At 35.2% G+C, this 25,938-nt stretch overlaps 1 protein-coding gene across 1 annotated transcript in view; it reads right to left on the bottom strand.

Moving 5' to 3' along the window:
- Positions 1-213: 213 nt before the first annotated feature.
- The window catches only part of LOC140440782 (alpha-tocopherol transfer protein-like), a 37,011-nt gene continuing 11,286 nt past the window's right edge, over positions 214-25,938 (bottom strand). Inside the window, exons 3-6 of the mRNA XM_072531147.1 lie at positions 16,776-16,867; positions 10,644-10,794; positions 6,362-6,666; positions 214-2,249 (exon numbers count right to left, since the gene is read on the bottom strand). Coding sequence (XP_072387248.1) covers positions 2,031-2,249; positions 6,362-6,666; positions 10,644-10,794; positions 16,776-16,867 — 767 coding nt within the window. The 3' untranslated portion in view covers positions 214-2,030. The remainder of the gene's footprint in view (positions 2,250-6,361; positions 6,667-10,643; positions 10,795-16,775; positions 16,868-25,938) is intronic.

Below are 25,938 nucleotides of genomic sequence, written 5' to 3'. Positions count from 1 at the left end.
ATATCTTTAGGATTCTTCTATACACGTACAGTTCAAATGCTTGTAACTTTTTAGTAGTCGACGTGTCCATGCTTCTATTCCATAAAGCAGAGTCGAGAAAATATAACACCTTGCCAGCCTATCTCTCAAGTCTAATTTCAGTTCTCTTGCACAAAGTACCTTTCTCATTATTATTGAAGTTTGTTCGTGCTTTCTCTATTCGAACTTTGATTTCTTTAGAGTAATCGTTTGGGTGATTAATTATTTTGCCAAGATAATTGTAGTTTTCAACTCGTTCTAAAGTTTTACCGTTAATTGTTAGGCTTTCATTATTATTTTGGGTTTTTGATATCCTCATAAATTTAGTTTTCTTGATGTTTATTGATAATCCATATTCTTCTCCATACTCCTTGTTCACTAGCTTTTGGAGGTGTTGGAGGTTGTCTGCTAATATGATAGTATCGTCCGCATATCTAATGTTGTTAATTGGTGTTCCATTGACCTTATTCCTGCTGTTTCTCCCTCAAGATCTCTTTTCACAATTTCTTCAAAGTATGCATTGAGTAGTAGGTGACAATACACACCCCCGTCGCACGCCTCTTTTAATTTCGAACTCTTCTGCTGTGTGTTCATTATTGCGTATGTGTGCCTGCTGTTTATAATATAGATTTGTTATAATTCGAAGGTTATTGTATTGTAATTTTTTTGCTTTTGAGGACGTCCATTAGCTCTTTGTGGCGGACTTTATCTAAAGCCTTGTTGTAATATTATGAAACAGACGTACATATCTTGGTTTACATCCAAGCATCTCTAGATTAGTACGTTGAATGCAAAGAGAGCTCCACGGGTACCTACGCCTCTACGGAATCCAAATTAGGTTTCTTCAATATCCATATTAAGTAATTGGTAAATGCGTTTATAGATGATCTTTAAAAACATTTTAAGTGTGTGGGACAGCAGGCTTATGGTGCGGTGGTCGGTGCATTCTCAAGCATTTTTCTTTTTTGGAATACAAATAAATGTTGAGGTCAACCATTCATTGGATATGTCACCCGACTGATAAATTTTATTAAAGAGCTTTAAGAGGACATCCTTGTACTCATTTTCTATTATTTTAAGATCGTTAGGCAGTTGATCTGGCCTCCAGTTTTTTCCATTTCTGGTGTTCTTTAGAGCATGCAATATTTCTTTCTTTGTAATTTCTATACTTGTTTCTCTGTCTTCGAAAGATATGTCTTGTAGGTTTTCCCTTTCGTCGTCGTAAAGATTTTCCATATATTCTTTCCAACGTTTTAGCTTTTCGTCAGTCGTTATCACACAATTTCCATTTTTATCTAAAAGAATTTTGTTATTGTTTCTTTTTTGCAAATCTGCCATTTCTTTAACCTTTTTATGTAGGTTGAATAGGTCGTATTTGTTCTGAAGATCTTCTATTTCCTTACATTTTTCCTCATACAAACTTTACCAACTCTGAATCGAAATTCTTATAATAAAGAAATGCGTAAATAGAATTTGACAGACTGTAGGTACTTCCATTAGCTAGTCATGTAATGAAAGTGGATAATGGCAGATTGCCAATAAAAACCTTAAATGATAGTACGCATGGCAGAACACCAAAGGAAACGCTACATACAAGATTGGTGAGCGAAGTGGATGCGGATGCCCACAATTTGCCTAACGAACCATATATCAGACCTCCTATGTTGAAGGCAGAAATTACAGCAGGCCAAGATTTAATTTGGGATGAAGGATTATTGAAAGAAAATGTATAACCTAATTTATTGTTTACATTTTTGTTAATAAAATTTTAAACTTAATCTATTTTTAGACAACCTTTATATTGTTAATGATAATGACACAAATTACAGCGTTATTTAAATGTAACAGCCATAACCAATTCTAATTACGATTTCTCTCATTGTCTCGGTACATTAATACACTTGTATTTTACTAAAACATTGTAAGCTTGCAATTAATGAGTTTATCAAATTAACTTTTTAAGATGGACGTCCATAACAAATAATTCCTTATCATGTGTAAATTTAGTACATTTATTTCTCGCTTTCGCCCCCATCTCCCTCCACATTAACATCGACATCAATTTTATATCCAAAAGTCCTAATATTTTTAAAATACACCTCATCGGCCAGCAATTGCATGTACCAAGCTCTATTGTCAAAATTACCACTTTTTCCGCCAAATTCAGATGGAAGAATTTCAGGTGGTATAAAGGCTTGTAGGGAAGATAAGTCACTGCCGTGTAATATTATCTGAAATTTTAAAAATTTTTGGCAATGTAATATAATTTGTTAATGTATCTCCATTTATATTTATATTTATATTTAAAACTAACTAAACATTACTTTTTAAGCTGCAGAATTCGTTTTATAGCTTTTTATGTCGGTTTTGTATTGATATTTTTATATTTTCTACTTATTTATTCAGAATAAATCATAATTTTAATTTAAAATACGTTTATTTGACGTTTTGGAAGCAGCGGAAAAGTGTATAGAAAGATTACAAGTAAAGAGGCATCAAAACTGATTAGATAAAGAATGTAGGAATACTTTGACAAGAAGAAACATTGCAAAAGTAGAAAGAGGCAGAAAATACCCAAAATACGATCGAAAACTATGTTGCTAGAAAAAGAGAATTTAAAGTAATTTGTAAAAGGAAGAAAAGAGAACAGTTAAAGAAGCAATTGAAATACATCGAAGAAGCCTACATAAACAAAGAGGTAAAAAAATTGTATCTGGAGTTAAGAAATCCAGAGAAACTAACAAGAGTGATAGAAAGTATTGCAGAAACAATGGGACAAAGGTTTATTTCTAGAAGAAACTAAAAAAAACAAACGGATGAGTGGAGTTCTTCCCAAATCTGTTAAATACAGACCAACAATAGGACCTGGAGGGAAATGAGAATTGGCAAGAAGAGGGTGTCCCAGTTAAGACTTTCATCAAAGGCAGTAAAAGATTGCAAGGAAGAATCGGATAAACATAAAAGATAAAATAAGGACTCAAAAATGCGAAGAAAAATAGATAATATAAACAAAATATAAACAGCAAACAAAATTGAGTAAAACATAAAAATATAAATGAAAAGTGGGAAGGGTGTAGAAATATCATGGAAGAAGCAGCTGAAGAATTATTAGGCATGGAAGGTAAACAAAGAACAAAATCCAATAACTGGTTTAATTAAGAATGTTAGATTATAACAGAAAGAATAATGAGCTTATTTATTGTTGCAACAGGGGCACAAAACCCGACAAGTATAGGAGTAATATAAATACCTACGTAAAGAAGAAAAGAAAATCCACCGCAGAAAGAAGAGAAAAAATGAACAAAGAACTTCAAGAACTACAAGAGCCAAGTGAGCCAACAAATTTTATCAAATAAAATTTTACCAGAAACTGAACAAAAGCAGAAAAGGGTTTTGAATAGAAGATGTGAAGAGATAAGCAGGGTAATATATTGACAGAACAGCAAAAAAAACCAAGATGATAGAATTCCTGAATACGACCGAAAATGTTTTCCGATGCCTTCCGACTCCTAACCGCCATTCTTCTCTATTCAGCCATAGGCCTGGAGGGATTTCTCTTTCCTCTAGTTCTTTTTCAATTCCCTCTCTCCAGCTTTTTCTCGGCCTTCCTCTTTTCCTTCTTCCTTGTGGTGTCCACGTCAAAATCTGTTTTGGAATCCTGTCATCTGGCATTCTCTGTACATGGCCGTACCATATTAACTGTTTTGTTTTTATGTCATCAACTATTGTATGCTTGACTCCCATCATTTCACGTATTCTCTCATTTGGTATCCGATCTCTTCTTGATTTTCCTACTGCTCTTCTCCAGAAGTCCATTTCTGTTGCTAGTAACAGTTTCTCTGTTCTTTGTTTCATTTGCCAAACTTCGCTGCCATATCTGATTACACTTTTAAGTATGGTGTTGTATATGAGTTCTTTGTTCGCTTTAGATATTGTTTGGTCCCACAGAATTCCGTTCATCATGGATATGGCTTTTCTACCCTGTATGTTTCTGTCTTTTATAACAGCATCGAGTGTTCCATCTTGAGTTATCTTCATACCCAGGTACTTGTATTCATCACAGTTTCTACTTTCTACCCCATCGTCTAATATAATGGACTGTTTTGTCCCTCCAATACACATGGCTTCAGTTTTCTTAATGTTGACTTCGAGACCCCATTTGTTATATTCTTCTATTAGCTTCCGAGTCATGTAACTCAAGTCGTCATGATCCTGAGCAATCAGTATTTGGTCATCAGCGAAACATAAGGTGTACAGTGTAGTCTCGTCATTGAGAGGAATTCCCATGCCATTACATTTTCTTTTCCACAGCTTAAGTGCTTGTTCCAGATAAATTTTGAAAAGGGTAGGCGAAATACAGCAACCCTGCTTTAGTCGTTTCGTGACCTTAAATGTTTTAGATTATATTGATATATAAGAATATTGCTTTTAATTATGTGTTCTTAGTATGCCACAATCTAAATAAAAAATAATTCTCCGCTACTGACACGATTCTGGATAAAACACTTGAAGGCAGCTAAGTGATACGATAAACTTAAATCATCAAGCTTATGACTCATTTTATTTTATATTTGCTGAAGTTATAGAACTATTAGAAGTGGTCTATAAAATACTTGCAAAAAAATTAGGAAAAGAATGTGAATGTCATTTTAACTTCAAAAAGATGGCGTATCATTTGTAAAACATTACACTGCATAATTTAAAAATTTGATAATGTACAAAATATCCCATTAAAAGTATTAGTTGATGAAGACTTTTGGTTTAACCGAAAGGTATATTCTTCTTCCTCTTCCTCTTTATAAGCAATTCTGCTTGTTCATTGGCGGATTAATACCTCTATGGAAGGTTGTTATTCCATCTTTTGAGCGGTCGTCCGATACTTCTTCTGCCGATTGGTGACTTATGTCTTGCTATTTTGACGACACGGGTATCCTTCATTCTGCTTATGTGGTTATTCCATGCTTTTTTCTATTTTGTGTCCATTTATTTATACAATGTACGTTACATTTTCTTCTAATGTCTTCACTTTTTTTTCGATCTCTCAGCGTATTTCCTGTAATTCTTCTCAGTACTCTCATCTCTGCCGTTTGCAGTAGCCTTTTCGTTGTGGCTGTGTCGGGTCTTGTTTCTGAGGCGCATGTCATTATTGGTCTTACACTGGCTTTATAAATTCTTGACTTCATCTCAGTGTTAATGTGTCTGTTTCGCCATATAGTGTTATTAAGGCATCCTGCCGTTTATTTGCTTTTTGTACTTGATCTCTCACTTCTTTTTTAGGTCTCCATAGCTAGACAGTGTAATTCCCAGGTATTAAATTTCCACTACTTGTTCAATACTGATGCCATCAATTTCTATTTTCTATCTGGTTGGTTCTTTGCTGACTACTATTGTTTTAGTTTTCTGACATAAAATTGTCATATTAAATTGTGTCGCTCTTGTGTTAAATATATGGACCAGTCTTTGCAGACTATCTTCATGTTGGGCTATCAATACTGCGTCGTCTGCGTAACAGAGTATTTCGATTTCTTTGTTTCCCATTCTGTATCCTCTTCCTTTGTTAACGGTTTTGATGATTTCATCCATGATCAAATTGAAGAGCATGGGGCTCAATGAATCCCCTTGTCTTATTCCGCTGCCTATTTCTATAAGTTCTAACCCTTTGTTTAGGTCAATCAGACATAGAAATGCTCGTCTATTATACTCTAGTGATTTCTCAGTAATTTGCTTTATAACGAATATTGCATCTGTACACGATCTTCCACTACGAAAACCCTGTTGTTCATCGGCTAAACTTATTCTCTGATTCATTAGCACTTGAAAAATTTTAGTTGTAAGTTTTAGCGTAGTATTTAACAAGTTTATACCTCTGTAGTTTTCTGGCTGTTTTTTATCTCCATTTTTGAATAGTAGAATTAGTTCGCTCGTTCTCCATTCATCCGGTATTTTATTTTTTTTTTATAATTTTATCAATTAAAGTTGTTAATTATTCTGTCAGTGCTGCTCCACAATATTTCAGTAACTCGTTTGGTATCCCATCTTTACCTGCTGTTTTTCTGTTCTTCAGGTTTTCAAATGGTTTCCGAACTTCCTGTACATTTATATTAAGTTCTTCATTGGTGGTAATTTCTGGGTTGTTTTAGGTAGTCAATCCACATCATTTCGTGGATCGTGGATCGAAAGTTATATAGAGTTGTAAATATTTTAGTCGCGTATTTGAACGCACATTTTTAGATATTAATATATCTTATATCTTCATATAAGAAATAAAATGAATTCATGTGCATTTTACCTAAAATAATCAATATAGTAGAAAAGTTAATAATTAATTAAATATCTTACTTACCCTTTTTCTAATCTTATCTTTTAAAAAAGGCTTTAATACAGCGACAACAGCATCAAAGTAAAACGGCTCGTTAACTATATGAAAACCTTTGAACCGTAGCGGAAAAGTCTCCTGCACTAGCTCTACCATTTTCTTAGCATAATAAGGCGTGAAAAATTTGGCATGTTGAAGGCTTAGGCCAGCCATATCTAAAATTACAACTATACCTGCTACTTGTGTTTCAGCTTCTCGAACTACATGTTCTAGAGCCAAAACATTTGTGCGGAAAACGTCGTCTATAGTTACTTTTGTTGAGTCGAAATTGTCTGTAAGAGAAGAAATGTGTTATGATATAAAAAACAGTAATTTATCCTGGTAAATTTGCAGTCAAACAATAATTATATATTATAATAGTCTCCCGTTTTATACTGCTCTGGCGGCTTTGGGAGTATAGCAGGGTAGTCTGCTATATCTAGGGCCTACGGTATACAAGGAAGGTAATATGGCCAGTGCTACGCTTCAACCGTCTATTATTACCCCTGGTTTTACCCAAGGTACTCATTTTTATTCAGGCTGAGTCGACCTGGGGCCTATAGACATTTTTAAAATGTCTAGATGTTCTTGCCGGCGGTGGGATTCGAACTCCGGACCACCGGCTTGCGAGGCAAGCATCCTACCGCTTGCGCTACGCAGGCCCTTACAATAATTATCAGCTTATAAAAAAATATGGACATAGAAAACCCTCCCAATGATTGGAATATTGGAATTCTTTGCACCATACACAAAAAAGGAGATATCTTTGAATGCCCTAACCACAGAGGAATTACGCTTCTAAATGCAGCGTATAAAATATTTTCCACAGTACTATGTCACCGTATGGCAGCATATGCAAAAGGGATAGTAGGAAAATACCAGACTAGTTTCAGAGGTGGGAAATCGACAATTCATCAGATTGCAACCCTGAAACAGATTTTAGAAAAACACTGGAATATTACAGTGATACTCACTACATATTTATAGACTACAAAGCAGCCTACAACTCTGCAAATAGAAGTGAAAGGTTCAAAGCAATGAAAGAGCTAGGAATATCAAATCAGTTGGTAAATTTTACAAAACTAACTCTTAAAAAAGGTAAATGTAGAGTACGGATTCACAGGGAACTGCCTGAACCTTTTAAAACAAATAACGGACTGCGCCAGGGAGACCTTCTCTCCTGTATACGGTTCAATCTGGCTCTGGAAAAAATAATACGTATGTCACAATTCACAACCACTGGTTCAGTATATAATAAATCAGCGCAAATCCTTGCCTATGATGATGATATCAATATTGTTGGGAGAACACGCTGTACGCTGAGAGGCATATGTATCATTAAAAGAACCAGCTACAAAAATGGGTTTAATAATAAACACCGATAAAACGAAGTATATGAAAATAAGCACGCAACCACAAATCCTACGACCACTTGTTATAGAAAACGACGTCATCGAAGCAGTGAACGAATTTGTATACCTGGGAGCGCTTTTTAACCCTGAAAATAATACTACCGCAGAGATAAACTGCAGAATTTGCACGGCCAACAGATAATATCTTGGGCTCATCTCCTCCTTAAAAAATGTAACTAGGATAATTTTAAACAAAGATCTTAATTAGCGTTTTTTTTTTTAAGAATCAATCGTTCTCTCAGAAACAAAGCTGGAAGGGAAAGGTGATTTTCAATGTCAGATAATTTTTTAAATGTATACCAACTCGACGGTGAAAATTCGATTGTCCTATCGACCAAAATGCGTTTTAAAGGTAAAAAATGCAGCTTTCTTGTAAAATTTTTGTGGATTGCCGTAAATAAAGTCAATTTCTATAAATGTGTTAAAAAAATAAGCGTTTAGCCATTTTTACCATTTTTTACGATTCTTATGAAATCAATAACAATTATCAGTTCCGTTGACCGATCACTATGAAGTTTTAATTATTAGGGGGTGGTCTTCAAAACACATAACATAAAATTTCGATTTTGGGTTTTAGCAACAAATGTGAAGCATTGGAAAGATGACCAAAAATCGCTAAATTTAAACATTTACATCACAATCACGGGAAATATGTACTTTCACGAAAAGAGTGCTAGGTGGAATTTGTAGCTAAAGTTATGTCATTTTGAAAACGTACTTGTGTAAGTGTGATGAACTGAACAGATTTATGGGTGGAACACAAGTGGCACAAGCTTGGAAAACATTAAAGCAGTTTAGGAAAAATGAGAAAAATGAAGACAACATTTCTCTCATAAAGTTAAATGAATGGGAAGAATATTATACGAAACTGCTAAAAGAGGATGGAGTAGAGTACAGATGGGAAAAGATAAGGGAATTAATAGACAACAGAGACGAAAGACAGGAAATCCCTATAATAACATTATCTGAATTGACGGAAACTTAAAAGAGGTTAAAAACGGAAAAGCCGCAGGGCCTGGAGACATTCCCATAGAGCTGGTTAAATATGGGCCGACTGCACTTTTAGAATTAATAGTAGCCTTTTCAATAAATGTATGTGTGGACACCAGGAAATTCCTAAAGATTGGAATAAATCTTATATAAGCTCCATATATAAGAGAGGGAATAAAAGAGAATATTCCAATTATAGAGGTATTAGTGTGACGAGCTCTGTGGGCCGGTTGTACGGCAGAATATTAAAGAAGAGGGTTGAAAGACAGATACAAGATATTGAAGAACAAAGCGGCTTTCGTACCGGGAGATCCTGCCTTGATAATATATTTATCCTACGACAAATAATTGAAAAGCGTGTCGAAAGAAGTAGAGAGACCCATTTGGTATTTATAGACCTTGAGAAAGCATATGATAGTGTCCCGTTAAAGAAAATGTTTGAGGTCCTCGAAAGGTCCGGATTGGATTCGACGTATATCCGAGCGATATATAAATTGTACGAAAATGCAGTTAGTTGTGTAAAAATTGGAACCAGAACCTCAAATGAATTTAAAGTCACTAAAGGCCTAAAGCAAGGATGCTGTTTGTCACCGACACTCTTTAAAATATACGTCCAAGAAGCATTGAGGAATTGGAGAAATAAATGTAGATTTATGGGCATCGAAGTGGGACAAGAAACTCTGTATACATTGTTATTTGCAGATGATCAGGTGGTGGTTGCAACCGATGAGGAAGATATAAATTATATGAATCGAAAATTATTTGAGGAATATGCCAAATGGGGGCTTACTGTAAACATAAGCAAAACAGAATATTTAAAAATTGGAGGAAATACCACAGATCTGAGGCTTGAAAACGCAGTTATAAAAGGCTGCAACCAGTATAAATATCTAGGAAGCATCATATCAGCAGATGGCAGAGTTAACATAGATGTACAAAACCGAATAATCCAAGGGAAAAAATGCATCCGAATACTGAATTCATTACTGTGGTCTAATAAAATAAAGATGCATACCAAACTTCGCGTATACAGAGCAATTGTAGAACCAATTACCACATATAGTGCTGAATTTTGGACGATGACAAAGAATGAACGAGATAAAGTAGACGTTGTGGAAATGGATTATCTTAGAAGATCATGTGGAGTATCGAGAATGGAAAGAATCAGGAATGAGGAAATACGAAACCGTACAGGAATTAGAGATACTCTTTCAGATAGAATACAAGGAAGGCAATTACAATGGTATGGTCACGTGATGATAATGGAGGAGGAGCGGTGGCCAAAGAAAGCCTTATTGTATGTTCCGCCAGAAAGAAGAAAAAGGGGAAGACCACCAAATGCCTGGAGAAGAGAAATTACAAAAACAATGCAATCTAGAGGCTTAGAAGAGGGAGATTGGAGAGATAGGAAAAGATGGAGGCTGAAATGCGGGAAGCGGCAATCGCCGTAGGACTCCCGTTATATGATGATGATGACTTGTGTAATCAAAAAGAAGGAGTTTGAAACGTTTAGACCGTTTGGAATAAGAAACTTTAAATTTAGCGATTTTATTTAAGTTTGCATTTTAATATTGAACTCACACTGTATTTGGCTATTTCACAGTGTATAATAATTATAATGAATATTAAAATACAAATATGGCTATTCAGAAGACACAGAATATTTGTTGTAGCTTACGAACATTATATTATAGGGAGAATGATCTATATTTGCTTAAATATTATTAAATTCGTATCTAAAAACTGACTGTTATTTAGACTTTTTAAGATGTATGCATTACAAACTTTAAATTCTAAGTAAATAAAAGTTGAAACCTGTTGAAACTTTAAATATTATTTGAAGTAGAGAATTCAATTGTCGAACTTACCTACTCTAATAATATAAACTCTTCTGCCTAATTGATCCCTTGAAGAAAGCATGGTTTGAGCTTGTAACTCAAACATCGTCCCACACTCTGAAGGCAATGGACATTGAAATAGCTCCGGGCATTTTATTTTCATCAAAAAATATCTTTGAAGCTGAAACAGTAATTAAAAGTAAATATTGAATTATATCAAAGGAAATTGAATCATACTTCATTCGCTGTATAAACGATCGTTAAATAAATTTCTAGTTATTGAAAAATATTTTCTGAGATTTATAAAGTAATCAAATTAACTTAAAAAGTTTATGATATAATTTAAAGTAGCAATAAGGTTTGATTTAGAAATAAAAATTGAGTATTATATTTTATCGCGCAATTGGAATTCAAATTCTATTGGAATAGAAGTAAAACTATAGTTTAATAATAGACTTTTAATTAATTTATGTAATTTATCTAATTGCAGTTTTGATTATTCCTCATGAAGAAAACCATTTATTGTTTATTATGATCTGGCTGTTTACCCTTACGAGCTTGTCTACTTTCTATAAAGTAGTTAACGTACCCGTGGCTGATCACTTCATGCTAAATCAACTTCCAGTGATAATAAATACATCAAAGGACGACACAGCACCTGCTTAGCCACTTGGAACGTAAGAAGTCTACTACAAACAGGCAAACTAGCGATAATCAGTAAAGAGCAAATAAAATGTAGCATAATGATGACAGGTTTAGCTGAAGTTTGTGCTCCTACCTCTACAACAGAAAAGACGAAATAGAATATTTCTATAACTTACTGGACACAACAATAAATAAAATCAATATCAGATCAAGAAATGATTATTTATCATTCTCTGATACTTTAATGCTAAGCTGGGACAATGATTGGACGGTGGTGAGAACCTTGTTCGTAATTTTGGCATCAGAAACAGAAATGATCGAAGAGAACGACTACTGCAATTTTGCACTAGTAATACCTACGTCGTTACAAACATCATTTTCCAGAAACACATACGGGGGTTGTACATCTGGATATTACCTGATAGCCGTAAAAAGAATTAGATTCACTTTATATTAATTAAAAACAGATGGCGTACATTAATCATGTCAGCCAAAATTTTACCAGGTGCAGTTTTTAGTAGTGACCACAGATTGCTGATAATAAAATATAAAACCAAACTAAGGAGAATAAAGAACTCCGCCGTAGACGGTCCCAAGCTCGATTTAGAAAGGTTAAGGGTGAAGAGTTAGTATGTGGATCTTGGTGGCAGTAGCTATGTCAAGTGGCTTCTCTCATTAAATACAAAGCAATGCTCTAGTTGGCGGATCTCAAAGACACTAACAAATCCAATCCATGATTAGATGCGTGAAGGCGGGATCGAGCGCCTTAAATCTGGAACACCTTGGCTCAGGTAGGGTAACCCTAACAGAAGAGTCTATGGCCCTCCAGGTTGGTCCTAGGGTTAACACCATAAAAAAACTTGTTACGAGAATCTTAAGTACTGAAATCTAAACGACGCGACGACATGGCGGGAAAAAAGACAAAGCGTTAGTTTTTTCCAAGAAGAATGTAAGATCGCTATACAGGCCAGGGGTCTTACAGACGTTTATTGGCAATTTAGAAATATATCGAAGCGATTTAATTGCACTTCGGGAAAGGAGATGGTTGATAAAGAAAAGTTTTGAAAAAAAGAATTTCACGGTATGTTATAGCTGCCACTTAACAAAATATAAATTAGGAACGGGCCTCATAGTTCACATAAAAATGTGAAACACCTTAGAATAGACTTTTAATCTATCAACTATGCACAATAAGAATCAGAGGTAAATTCTTTAAATATTTAATAATAAATGCTTATGCACCAACTGAGAAGAAATCGCTTGAATAAAAAAAAGAATTTTACGAACAACTGGAAGGCATTATGCAAGGCTGTCTTATAAATCTTCTTCTGCTTCTTCTTCTTCTTCTTCTTCTTCGCGCGACTAGGATTACCCCTGTTTGTCTGCCTCTTATTCTGTTTCAGTCGTTGTTAACTGTACATTATCTTTCCACCTTTTTGGCAGCTTTCCAACGGGTCTCCTGCTATACGGCTTGTTGTTTTTACAGATGTTCGCTAATCTATCTGGTCCCATTCGGTTTACATGTTCGTTCCAGTATTTTTTTCTTGTTTTTATCCACCTGTTAATATTTTGAATTTTGCATTGTTCGCGTATACTTCTCTTGGTTTGTCTATCTCTTAATGATATGCCCGCTATTGATCTTAATACTTTCATTTCGATATTGTTGATTTGTTGTTTCGTCTTTCTTGTATCGGTCCTTGTCTCCGCTGCATATGTTAGGATTGGTCTTACTGTTGTCTTATATACTTTTATTTTTCTTACCGTGGTCAGATATTTGTTTCTCCATATGGTTTTTCGGAGGCAATCACTTACTCTTGCCACTTTTGATGCTTGCCTTGTGGTCTCTGTTCTTATATCCCTGTCACTAGTGATCTCTACTCCTAGTTAATTGAATTTCATTACTTGTTCTACAATTTTGCCGTCTATTTCTCGTTTGTATCTACGCAGCTCTTTACTTATCATTATACGTTTAGTTTTTTCTACTGATATTCTCATATGAAGTTTGTTTGCTGTGATATTGAAGGCGTGGAGCTGCCTTTTATAAATCACGCAAACGTATAAATGGGAGATTTTAATGCCAAGATTTAATTGCAACCTTTGGAAACCACAGTGTTGATGAAGAATCGAACAACAATGGAGCTCGCATGATACACTTGGTCGCCTCATTGAACATGGTCGTTGTCAGCACATACTCAATGCACAAAAATGGACTTAACGGAACATGGAGAAGCCCCGACGAAAATACAGTAAATCAAATCTACCACGTAGTGATCAACGCAAGAGATTTCAGCGACGTAATAGACGTATATGAAAGACGCAAGGCAAATATAGACTAGCATCACTACCTAGAGCTAGAATCCCCAATGCACAAAATGTTAAAGAAAGTAAAAAGGATTAACGTAGAATCGTTAAAAAAATTTTGCGATAGCTAAGAAATTTGAGAAAGATCTGAAAGGTAAGCTGGAGAACTATACAGGGAGTATAATTATAGATATTAACAACTATTGAAGGCAGTGTAGAACCATACTGAAAGAAGTACAAGTGAAGTGATTAGAAGACAAAATCGTGAAAAAATAAGATTGGGCTGGTACGATGAGGAATGTGCACAAACAATAAAAAGAAAAAAATCGAGCACATACAAGGCTACAAGGACGAAGAACGAGACAAGTAGAGGAAGAATATAGGCAGTTGAGACGAGACGAAAAATGAATATTAAAAAGAAAGAAGAACGAGCATGTAGAAAGCCAACAAAAAGAACTAGAGAAGTATGCTATACAAATATAAATGCGAAAATTCTACAAGAAAGTACCAGAACATAAAGAAATTTAAACCTAGATTCTCAATGGTTAGAAACAGAACAGGAAAGATCATTGGTGATCAGGAGCAGATACTAGAAAGATGGGTAGAAAATTTTGAGGAGATACTAAATATAAAAAGTGAGATGAGATTGCAAAAAGTATAAATACAGCTCGAAAGCATAGAAGACAAAGGAAAGAAAGATAACATCCCAACAGATGAAGAAGTCATCAAATTAAAAGAAAACAAAGCTTCTGGAACAGATAGCATTCCTTCTGAGCTATTAAAACATGGCGTAAAAAAATCTGATATGTTGTATAAGTAGGCTATAAGAACTGATTTGGAAGCAGGTAAAACTACTAGAAGACTGGAACGTAGGTATAATTGTACCTACTTACAAGAAAGTTGATCAAACAGTTTGTGATAACTAGAGAGGAATTACCCTCCTAAACGTGACCTACAAAATATTGGCCTACATTTTTCAAGACTACCGGGATATTGTGAAAATATAATAGGTAAATACCAATTTTTGTATACATACATCTACCTATAGAAAAATTGTTCAAAATTAAATTTTCCATCAAAATGTCACCTTTAAAGTCAAAAATAATATGTTTTGGCAAAAATATATTTAAAAAACGAAGCAAAAAAAAACAGAAACACGCGCGATTTTTCTTTTTTGTCCTATAACTTTTTTCCACGGGGTATATGTATAGAAAAAGATAACCAAACCGTTGACGTTCTCCGTCGTATAAGACTGACTAGGGCAGCCTTCGGCAAGCTGAACCATATTTTCAAATCGTCTGATATACCAATATGCCTTAAAAGAAAAACGTTTGATCAGTGTGTTTTGCCAGTGTTCTTACGGTGCGGAAACGTTGACCATGACAAGGAGAACAGTTTAAAAGATCCGTGTGTGTCAAAGTTTCACTACGAGACAAGATTCCAAATCGCCAGCTACGACAAAGAACAGGAGTGGCAGATGCAGTAGAGAGAATAGCAACACTGAAATGGAACTAAGCAGGTCACGTGGCGGCTCAAATGACCGATAATAGATGGACAAAGCGGATACTGGAATGGAGACCAAGAGATGATGCCTACCGAAGCAGAGGTCGTCCACCAACACGTTGGACTGACTATCAAAAACGTTGTCATATGAATTTGATGCAAGAGGTACAAGATCGAAATAGATGGAAAATTATGAGGGAGATCTATGTCCAGCAATGGATAAGCGAAGATTAAATGATGATATGTATAGGTATTGCTTTACAGAAAAGAAACTCTTTTAAACTAGAAATTAACGTTTGGTAAAAGTATTTAGGATTTATATTAGGTATCCCAGACACGATTTTTCAAAGTTTGCCAGTCACACTATTTTTGGGCCACTTTCGATAATTTTATTATAAATAAATAAATTTATTTATACTCCAGTCGTCACAGACGAAAATGCCACTTATCCTCTAAAAAAAACATACGCACAAGCTTAATTTTGCTAAGAATGTCAACTTTGACACTCCAAAAAAGATGCAAAAAAAGTTTAGGGCTCTTACCCCTGGGCTGCTCCCTAAAACCACCCCTTGGTGTAGGGTGGGAAACGTAAAACATCGATTTACCAAGAATCTGTACGCGCCGTAGAAAAAAATATTACAAACAAGAATTGTAGCTGAGATAATGTTGAATAAAAATTGGCACTTTTTCTGTAAAATGAACCGATCTCTCAGAAACAGCTCTTGAAGCGACCGGCGATTTTAAATGTATTACGCATGCGAAATATTTTTTTAATAAAATTTGTATCAACTCGACGGTAAAAATTCGATAGCTGTTGTCAGAGTGTTCTTTCGACAAAAATTAAAATGGTTTTTAAAGATGAAAAGTGCAGCATTTTTGCATTTTACCGTAAACCGCAAAAATCGTTAAAAGTAGACAAATTTGAAGAACGGCATATTGCTTAAAATTAGCCCTAAAACCTTTTATTATAGACTATTTTAAGGGAATTGATTTTTCTTCCAATTAAATATAACACAGCATATACATAAAACTGCGTATAAAAAGTTATAAAACAACTTTTGCGAAAAAAATAAGAAAAATGGCCTAAAAATTGTGTGACTGGCAAACTTTGAACACTCGTATCTCGAATACTGTGTATCTTAAAGATTTCTGTCAAGTGTCATTTTGAAGAAAAAGGATAGAAGTTTCTTTGTATGCCTATACATATACCCCTGTGGGAAAAAGTTGTGGGATTGAAAAGAAAAAACGCGTATGTTCCTGTTTTTTTACTTCGTTTTTTAAATATATGTTGGTTAAAAAAAATTATTTTTGGTGTTAATGGGTAACATTTCGATAAAAAATTTAATTTTGAACAACTTTTTGTAGATGTCTATGTACCAAAACTGTATAGAATTCAGCTAAATGTACCCTAATGTATAGGGAAAATTTCACCCTTTTACTTCGCGGTTTTTTCATATTTGGAGATCTATTGACCATTTAACGTTTTAGTTCCTTTCTAAAGTACAGAAGTAATCAAAAGCCTAATAAGAAGGGTAATATTTATACCAGCATACTGTATAATTTTTAAACCCTAGATGAATTTTGTAACTAAAAATAATTATTGTAAAAAAAATATTTTATTTTCTTTATTTTTATATTGTTAATTCGATTTCCCTTATTTCTAGTTGTTTGCGTTTTGCTGTAATTCATTAATAATACACAACTGATGCTTACCATATGAAAAGCTTTGGTACTGTCACATTTTCTAGCTCTTAAGAATCTCATTAAAAACTCATCAGTATTAGGCACTGTCAAGTTGGTATCATCTAAAAACGGTAGAAAAATAATACGGACCATTAATTTCGACCACAAATTTAATTTTTTAATAAAATATAAATATTTGTATGGTATTTATCTGATTACTAGAAAACTCGAATTTTATACAAAATCTTTCTAACGCCAAAAAATTACTGTTGAAGTTTTTTTTGCATTATTAACGTATTGAAGAAGACTTGGAGAACGTATTGAAGATATTTTGGAAATTTAGATATTTGGTGTTATATTTTTTTAATCGATTTGGAGATTGAGATATATTATAAGATACCTAATACTCTAAAATAAGGGTTTTGATTATATTGTTATGTGACTGTAATTACGGTCCTGTAATATCTCGAAAATTCTACCTGGCGTTCCATCAATGTTTTACTAGTGATATTTTTCTAGAATTTCGGTTAAAAGCGCTGACTCGGTTTTCAGTGTGATAGACACGCAAAATCTAGAAATTACGATCCAATTATTTAACCCTTATCCGGACACTTATTTTTTCTGACGTAGTAGTGTCACCTCGGGGAAACAAATAAGGGTCTAACCAAGTTCTGTTGTCTCCGGGTGCTCTGTAGAGGGCTTCGAATATACTATCGAGAACTTCTTTACTTGAGTCCATTTTCGGGTTATGGACTCGGAAAATCTTCGGTGTCTTGCCTTGAAAAAGGCAATAATTTCTTCGTCGAAATAAAAACACCAAGTTAAGTTGAAACAATTCTCAGACACAGAGTATGGAAAATAAATGCAGGAAGCAGAGCCCCGAGAGCACTAAGCTCTCGGAGAGCCCGTGAGGGACTGACCTGAAAATCTCCAATATTTATATGCGCTGTTCGAGCGATAAATAGGGATTTCCAGGTCAAGAGCCAATGGGAAAATTCGAGGCGGGGCGATGCGCATCGAAATGCGTACTAGTCCACAGACTATGGCATTAGATGACATCCACCCTCCTCTGGAGACTTTGCGGCTGGGCAAAAATATTTATTGATTAAAAAATACAAATGTGAAAATACACAAGAAAATCTGCATAAAATACAAGTAAAATGTTCAAAAAGAAATTCACACAACACTGCACTACTTACAGGGGGAGATCGGTGGTGATAACGGCATCTCAAGCTCCTACAGGTCCATCCTCGGTCGGTGTGCCAACTCCTCCAACGGACTCGTCTTCTTCTCGGTCGTCCGGATCCCATCTACCATATCCAACGGGGTTTCGTAGAGTACCAGTGTGCCGAAGCCTACGTGGTCGTCCAACCACTTTCGGTAGGGGGGCGATGACTGGGTCTACTCCGGGACTTCCATCGGCATCTGGGGCTTCTAACTTCGAATAAGCCTGGCTCGTCAAAGGTGTCTGCACGTCGAAGGCGTCAGGTCTGCAGAAGGCCTCGATGTCGGAGTGTTAGAGTATTGCTTTCTAACACTACATGGTTCTCCCCATTATTCTCTTGACTTCAACCCATGTTGAAGTCAATGGTGTGTTGCCTTCTGTGAATTCGAGCTGGGTCGTGGGTTCGGATTTTAACCACGTTGTCGGGCGCCATGTCACCTCGGGGGAACAAATAAGGGTCTAACCACCTTCTGTTGTCTCCGGGTGCTCTGTAGAGGGCTTCGAATATACTGTCGAGAGCTCCTCTACTTAAGTCCATTTTCGGGTTATGGACTCGGAAAATATTTATCTTCGGTGTCTTGCCTTGAAAAGGCAAGATATTTCTTACATGACAATTTCTTCGTCGAAATAAAAACATCAAGTTAAGTTGAAACAATTCTCAGCCACAGAGTATGGAAAATAAATGCAGGAAGCAGAGCCCCGAGAGCACTAAGCTCTCGGAGAGCCCTTGAGGGACTGACCTGGCTGACCTGAAAATCGCCAATATTTATATGCGCTGTTCGAGCGATAAATAGGGATTTCCAGGTCAAGAGCCAATGGGAAAATTCGAGGCGGGGTGATGCGCATCGAAATGCGTACTAGTCGATAGACTATGGCATTCGATAACAGTAGGACAGTGTGTCCGTAGAACACACGGTAAGATTATTATGGTATTTCATGTTATAATTAATAAAATATTTATTAATTCTTTTGAATTTTTATTTTTAGCTTATAAAGTAATAACTAGTGAGTGCTCGGTCTATAAAAATTAAAAAACAATGCAAATCTTAACCTATAATTCTAAAGTATCTACAATAATATCGTGGGTTCAATACTATAACTAGAAAACTCAAAAATTGCTCTTTTGAGATAATCGCAATAATAGTTTTCTGGCTTCTTAGATGTTTAAATACAGCAACATAATTGTAACGTATCTTACGATTTATTTTGACGTGACAACGTCTTAAATTAGATTGTGGCTCGGAGTCATTCATGAAAAAGTGTAACGCCCGCTCACGTCTGTTACGGTGAGTCACCGAACGAGAGAGAGGCCCGCCGGACCGGCGAATGCCTTGCGTCTCTCTCCCACTCAAACATGATCGGTCCGCCGCGCGCAGCACTAGAGAATTAGGCGCGTTGAATCGTCGTCCTATCCTCAACAAAATCACTCAAATAGAAATTAGTTAAGTTTAAGTTTACATGTACAATGTTTTAGTAAACAAAATATATTTCTATAGTTAAAATTTGTGCAATTCTTATTTTCATTCAATTCCTTGTTCCTATTGTGCAATTTAATAATATTCATATCAATAAATATTCTACCGAGAAAAAGACGTTGTCACGTAAAATCTTCGCCCGTAAAACCGACTTTACAGGCAACCGATTTTTTTTTATTTATTCAAGTTGGAAGTTACCCATCCTGATATGTGAGAAAATATTTTATAAAAAGCGACAACAAGTCGTTATACTTATTTTTTGCTATACACTGAGGTGTTTCATAAAGTTTGTAATGTTTGTTATGAAGACCGCCTGGTGGTAATACTGCAGTCTACGACTTGAAACTGGGGATCAGTAAAATTCTCTTTAAACTTAAATGTGGAGGGATTATTTCTCTCAAATCGGATAAAGCACATCTTGTGCCAATGCACAAGCTGACCACTGATATAATTTTTTCTAATCATAAAATGTGTCTGGGCAAACTTTTTCCTGTCGTAGAACGTAATATCATCAATGACCGCGTAAGGCTTGTCTCCTTTTTTACGTGCACTGCGGGCTATGGTTTTACAATCACCTGGCCAATAAGCTTTTCCTACACGCTTGAATCCTGATCCAATAGCCGAGTGTATTGAATCGCACTTCATTTCTGAATGCCGTGACGTCAAAAATTTAAGATCGATTATGTTTAAATTTAAGGCGACAACAGCATGCATACACATACATTGTATAGGATAAAAGGATAAAAAGATAAAAAGAGGATAAAAAAATTCTGACTCACATGCCCACCATATTTTCATTCCATACTTGTCGGGTTTTGGGGGAATAAATTGTTTGAACGGTCATCTTGCACGATAAGGAATCAACTGCTCGTCGATTGTTATATTTCGTCCTGGCAAATAAAGCTTTTTCAAATTTCCTAGTACTTGATTCCATGTATCCCGTATAGCAGCCAGTTTATCTTTTTTACGTCTTTCGGATCTTGTCGTTTTGTCATCGGAACTAATAAAATGCAAAAGCTCTTTGAACCGATTTATACCCATAGTGGCTCGAAAAATCTGTGGTCCATAAACTGAATTCCACAAAGCTTCATAACTTGCATAGTTCGATTTTAGATGCCCGGAGGTGAACAGGAAACAAAGAAAGCATACATTTCAATTCTATCACACAACTTCCATGGTTTATTTTGCAATACACGATGAGCCTCTAGATTGGTGTAACGGACAATGTCATCCACAATATTTTCAGTCAAATATACTGTGATTTTTAAAATACACAGTAACATATTTATGTGTGTTCAATGGACAAACCTTTTTTGGATAAGGGTTAAGTGAAGTGTTTATCTTATAAAATGACATTCGACAATTATTAATGAGAGATTTGTTATTTATATAGTCAATTACTTGTTTTTTTTTTTGTATATGAGTGTTTAAATAAAATTAGTTTAACTACGTATACTTCATTTAATCCCTGAACTAACAGAAAAACGTAACAATACTTTATATCTAAAAAGATTGATACAGATAGACATTTTACCATTTATTGAGTAAAATATGGTAAATTAATTTCACAGTTTTATGATAGAAATGATTGAAGGAAATATAAATAATTGACAATCTATTGAACACTAGGTAACTGTGAAGCTTCTTATTAAAGCAAGATAGATACTGTAAAGATGTTTCAAAATAATCACAAGTTTCCTCAGTAGTATTCAGAAGTGCTGTACTTAATGGCTCTCTAAATTCATAGGCTATTATATTTTTCCTGTGATCTCTATGTATAAAAAGCCGACATTGATAGAGCATAATTTGATAATTTAATTGCTAGTTTTTTAAATCACTTCAAATTGCTTTGTAGGACTGAGTAATAACTTCTCAATTGAACGGATAAATTTATTGAAGCTTTTCTAATATGATAGTTCATCATCGACTTGGGTTTCATCATTGACTCTGTTCTTCTTGCTCATTATTATGTTTTGTGAAGAGAATTAGTTTATTCCTTTTATATTTTACTTTTAGAGGAACGTGTCCACCGGTACGTATTAACCGCAAACAAATACCACAGAAAGATGATGTAAAATACCTTGGGATTCCCCTGGATAGAAAACTGACCTGGAAAAAGAAAATATTTCTTTCAAAAGAAAACAACTAAATCATAAAGTGAGAGACATACACTGGCTAATAGGAAAACAACCCCAGTTAACAACTTAAAATAAATTACTCCTATACAAAGCGGTGTTGAAGTCATTATGGACCTATGGGATAGAACTATGGGGAACAGCAACAAATTCTAATATATAAATTATACCAAAGTGTTTCAATCCAAAATACTAAGAATGATTTTACATATCTTGTGGTATATCACTAACAACGCCGTACATCGAGACGCAGAAATAACTTATGTAGAGAAAGAAATAACATATCGATTAAAAAAATACAAAGACCGATTGCGGGAACATTCAAATCAAAAGTGTAGTGCTATTCATGTTTTTCCCAGAACCAATAATAGTTTAATAGACTAAAATTAAGAGCAGCATATTAATGGATATGTTAGCCACATGTCAATAGTTTAACCGACATAAATATTACTTAATGCTTTCTTTGTAAAAAATGCTGATGTAATAAATTAGAATGTCAATAAAACAATTGTTTTTATATAGTTTAAATTGAGGCTTTTTTATTAATTACAGTACAATATTTCCAAGACTTTTGCAATATATGAGTACTGCTTAATTAACTGAAAAGTATTTTTTATTTAGGATTATGTGGACATATAATCCACCAAGTTTTCACTCTGGCAAATGCTAATAACACATCTAACGGCCGGTTATTAACGGGATAATGAAACCAGTCTTTTTTATTATCATCTGCTCCACCATATTTCTGAATATGGCTCCGTCGTTAGATAGAATATCGCATGGGGGACTAATAAAAAAACGCCAACTGCGGCCACGTCCAAGTCGTCCCAGTAATAGGTACAGCTCGCCTGCTCGCTATGTCAAAGTGGCTATATACGTGAAATGTGCACAAACTATGGCCGTTGAAGAGATTTTAGAGGATTTTATGTTCTAAATTAAAATCCGAAATATTGATTTTAACATATATAAAATATATTTTTATATAAACAATATATAAAATATTTTTTTTTTCTCGTATATTAGTCGTCATCGTCTTCGTTCAATCGCTTCGGATTATGACTTACGCATCCGCGTATAATCTTATTCTGATCTGGTTTAATTACAATTTATTGTGTCCCTGAGCTGATTTCGTTATCTGTCTTCATTCCTTCCTATTTCTGCAATTCGCTTTTCATTGTTTTATTTTCAATATTTTTATGTCATTTTCCACGTCGTTCTTGGCTTCTTCATTAAATTGAAGTACGTCTACGTCTTTTGATGATGTATATATTTCAACCATTATGTAAGTAACCGAGATGTAAGTCCTCAGATTGTTCCTATTGGTTTCCTTATAAATCTCCTGAATTTTTATTTTTTGTCCTTCAATATTGTTTCCATAAATAGACATATATTACAAATAGACTGAGCCCTGCAATACAGTGGCGTTGCCCCAGGACGACAGAAAAAACTGACGCAAAGCCATCCCTGCATCTCCTTCTAATGGGCTGAGTTTATCGACCACGTGACCTAAATGACCAATGGGAAGGTCACGTGGTCGATAAGCCCGACCCATTAGAAAGAGATGCTGGGACTGCTTTGCGTTAGTTGTCGCTGTCGCATTACGGGAACGGACATGTATTGCAGCGCTCAGACGACTTGTATTATATGTCTATGTTTCCATCCCGTTATGACAACTAACCTGTTATGACAGCTAATCAGCAGTTTGGTTAGTTTTATGTTTTGATTATCTTTTATTTCTTTTAAAGGCTTTATTTTCCTCTATTATTCATTCTTGAAATTTTCAAGTTTTTTCTTACTTCAATGTATTTTATTTTATTTTCCTTTCTTTTAAATCCATATTTCTTGGCTTTAGCCCCTAGTTCGTTAATTGTGTTAGTCACAATAGTTTTTATTTTTCCTTTTACTACTCATTCATCTGATTATGCAATTATATGTTGTGTTACGACTGGCAACACAGTTACAGCTATTAATATTTGAAATCACCCTTAAACCAGAAGTGTCATGGGATAACATCTTTATAGAATATACACGATGGCAGTGGAGGTTTGAGGTGGTTGTTAAATTAAGCAATTGTTACTTGTTAGTTAGATAGTTCGGTATTTGTACATTTTTTAATAAAAGATTTGAGTTCTTGATCAGAACACGGTACAAATTGGTGTCAAAAATGGGACATCTTACTCGGTGAGTTCAGATGATTATTAGTTGAAAATGCCGAGAACCAGAGGTCAAAACGATTTGCGGACGGAATCTGGAGATGTTCCAGCAGGTCTCTTCTCTCAAGATACTTCATAACTAGCATGCATGCTGCAGAGTATAATGACTGCATTGCAATAAAATTTTCAAGGCCATGCTGCATTGCAAGAAAATCTGAATTCGAATAAAGAAAACCAAGCTACAATCACGGAACAGCTAGAGCGTCTTAAGGAAGACACGTTTGTCAAATTGGCAGGGCTCGAGACGAGAATACGAGAGGAAATCAATTAACAACTTTGTACAGAAGTGCTTGATATTACCACAGAACTGCGAATGGAAATGCAGCAAGCCGCTCCTCAGACCACAGCGCAACTTCGCACAGGCATACAAGAAGTTGTGAATGAGAATACTTCGGAACTGCGGACTATCTCTGAGGAACATCAAATACCGCCCCAGATGACTTTCTAGAACAACTGGCCATCCAGAGTTTTGTAGATGGACTACGCGATATCAAAATGCAGTAGGTTATGTGAATGGCTAGAAATGAAGTATTAGGAGAAGTCTTGGCTCACGCATTCGAGTACGATTTAGCCAAAACTGCCTCAAAAAGTCACATAACAATTCGCGAAGTTCAGGTCACCAACGATAATGAAAAACTTATGAGGAGTAGGTCATCGTAGAAAGCAATGTTAGTCTATGGTGCTTTAGGAAAAAAACAGGGAAACGAATACATTGCCCCAGTAGTTCAAGGTTCGCAATTTCAGCAACGAGAAAATTTTTATGATTTCTGGTAAGCTTAATGTAAAAATTTGTCAAATAACCATTGATACTGGCGCAACTTACACTATAGTCCATCCAAGGATGATATCTGTTTCGGAAACCCACGAATACAAAAAAAGGTAGAGAATTTATGCTTTAACAACCGCAACCGGAATAATAGCTCATATCCATGATTACACCGATGTGAAGTTGCAGCTCAAAACGCAGAAAATCATACATCGTATGCTGATAGCTGATATCATGGATGATGTCATTGTTGGTCCAGACTTTTTGCTTCACCATAACGGAAAGTTAGATTTAAAAGCAAATGTTCTTCAAATTGAAAATGAAGTCGTGTTGATGTTATCAGAATGTAATGAAACCATATGCCGCATCTGTGTTGAAGATGTTCTATTACCAGTTTGATTCGAGATCATAGTACCTGTTGTTGCGAAACCAGAACTAAACCTACTCCTTTTCTCAGAATCTTCGAACTAGCTATCCAACAACACACTAAAGGCATCCTTCCAACAAGAAATCTAGTTGGAATGCACGGCAACTCGTTCCCTGTCCGAATAATGAATATCAACGACTACGATGTTCGATTAAAGAAAGGAATTTCAATGAGTACTCTCAAGGGTATCACTAGTATTAGAAGTTGTATTGTGCAACCACAAAATATTCTAAGATGGGTTCCCTTTGACATCAAACAATTACGGATGAACGAAGGTAACCCAACATCGAATAAACACTGGAAATACTGCTCCCGTCAAATAAGCTCCTAGGAGAGTTCCGTTTGCGAAACAAGAAGAAGTCGAGACAGTTTGCAAAGAAATGCAGAAATAAGGTGTATTAGAACTATCACAAAGTTCGTGGAGCTCCCCAGTTGTCTTGGTGAAAAAGAAGGATGGCTTTACTAGATTCTTTATGGAGTAAAGGAGATTAGATCATGGTTCGGTCAAGGATAGTTATCCATTGCCATTTATTGATGACACCTTGGATACTGTGAACTGGTTTTTAACATTAGATTTGAAAAGTGAATATTGGCAAGTGGAAATGGCTCCAGCAAAAATAGCCAAGACAGTGTTTTTGACTGATCAAGGTTTATGGTAATTCACTGTCTTACCTTTTGGTCTTTGTAATGCGTCAGCCACCTTTGAACGTTTGAGACAGTATTGAAGGGATTACATTGAAAAATTTGTCCTCATCTACTTAGATGACGTAATCGTTTATAGCCAAACTTTTTACGAACATTATCTACAACGTTTCCAGTATTTTCAAAGAATTGGGAAATGCGAATCTAAAATTGAATCCCAAGAAATGTCAGTTATTCAAAAAGCAAATAGTCTTCCTTGGACATCTGGTTTTGTCTGAGGGTTTCGTCTGAGGGATTGAGCACCGATCCT

This window comes from Diabrotica undecimpunctata, chromosome 5 (assembly GCF_040954645.1).
Source record: "Diabrotica undecimpunctata isolate CICGRU chromosome 5, icDiaUnde3, whole genome shotgun sequence".
NCBI classification, from domain to species: domain Eukaryota; kingdom Metazoa; phylum Arthropoda; class Insecta; order Coleoptera; family Chrysomelidae; genus Diabrotica; species Diabrotica undecimpunctata.
Note: the sequence above shows the minus strand (reverse complement) of the source record. Positions and strands in the feature narration are given on the sequence as shown.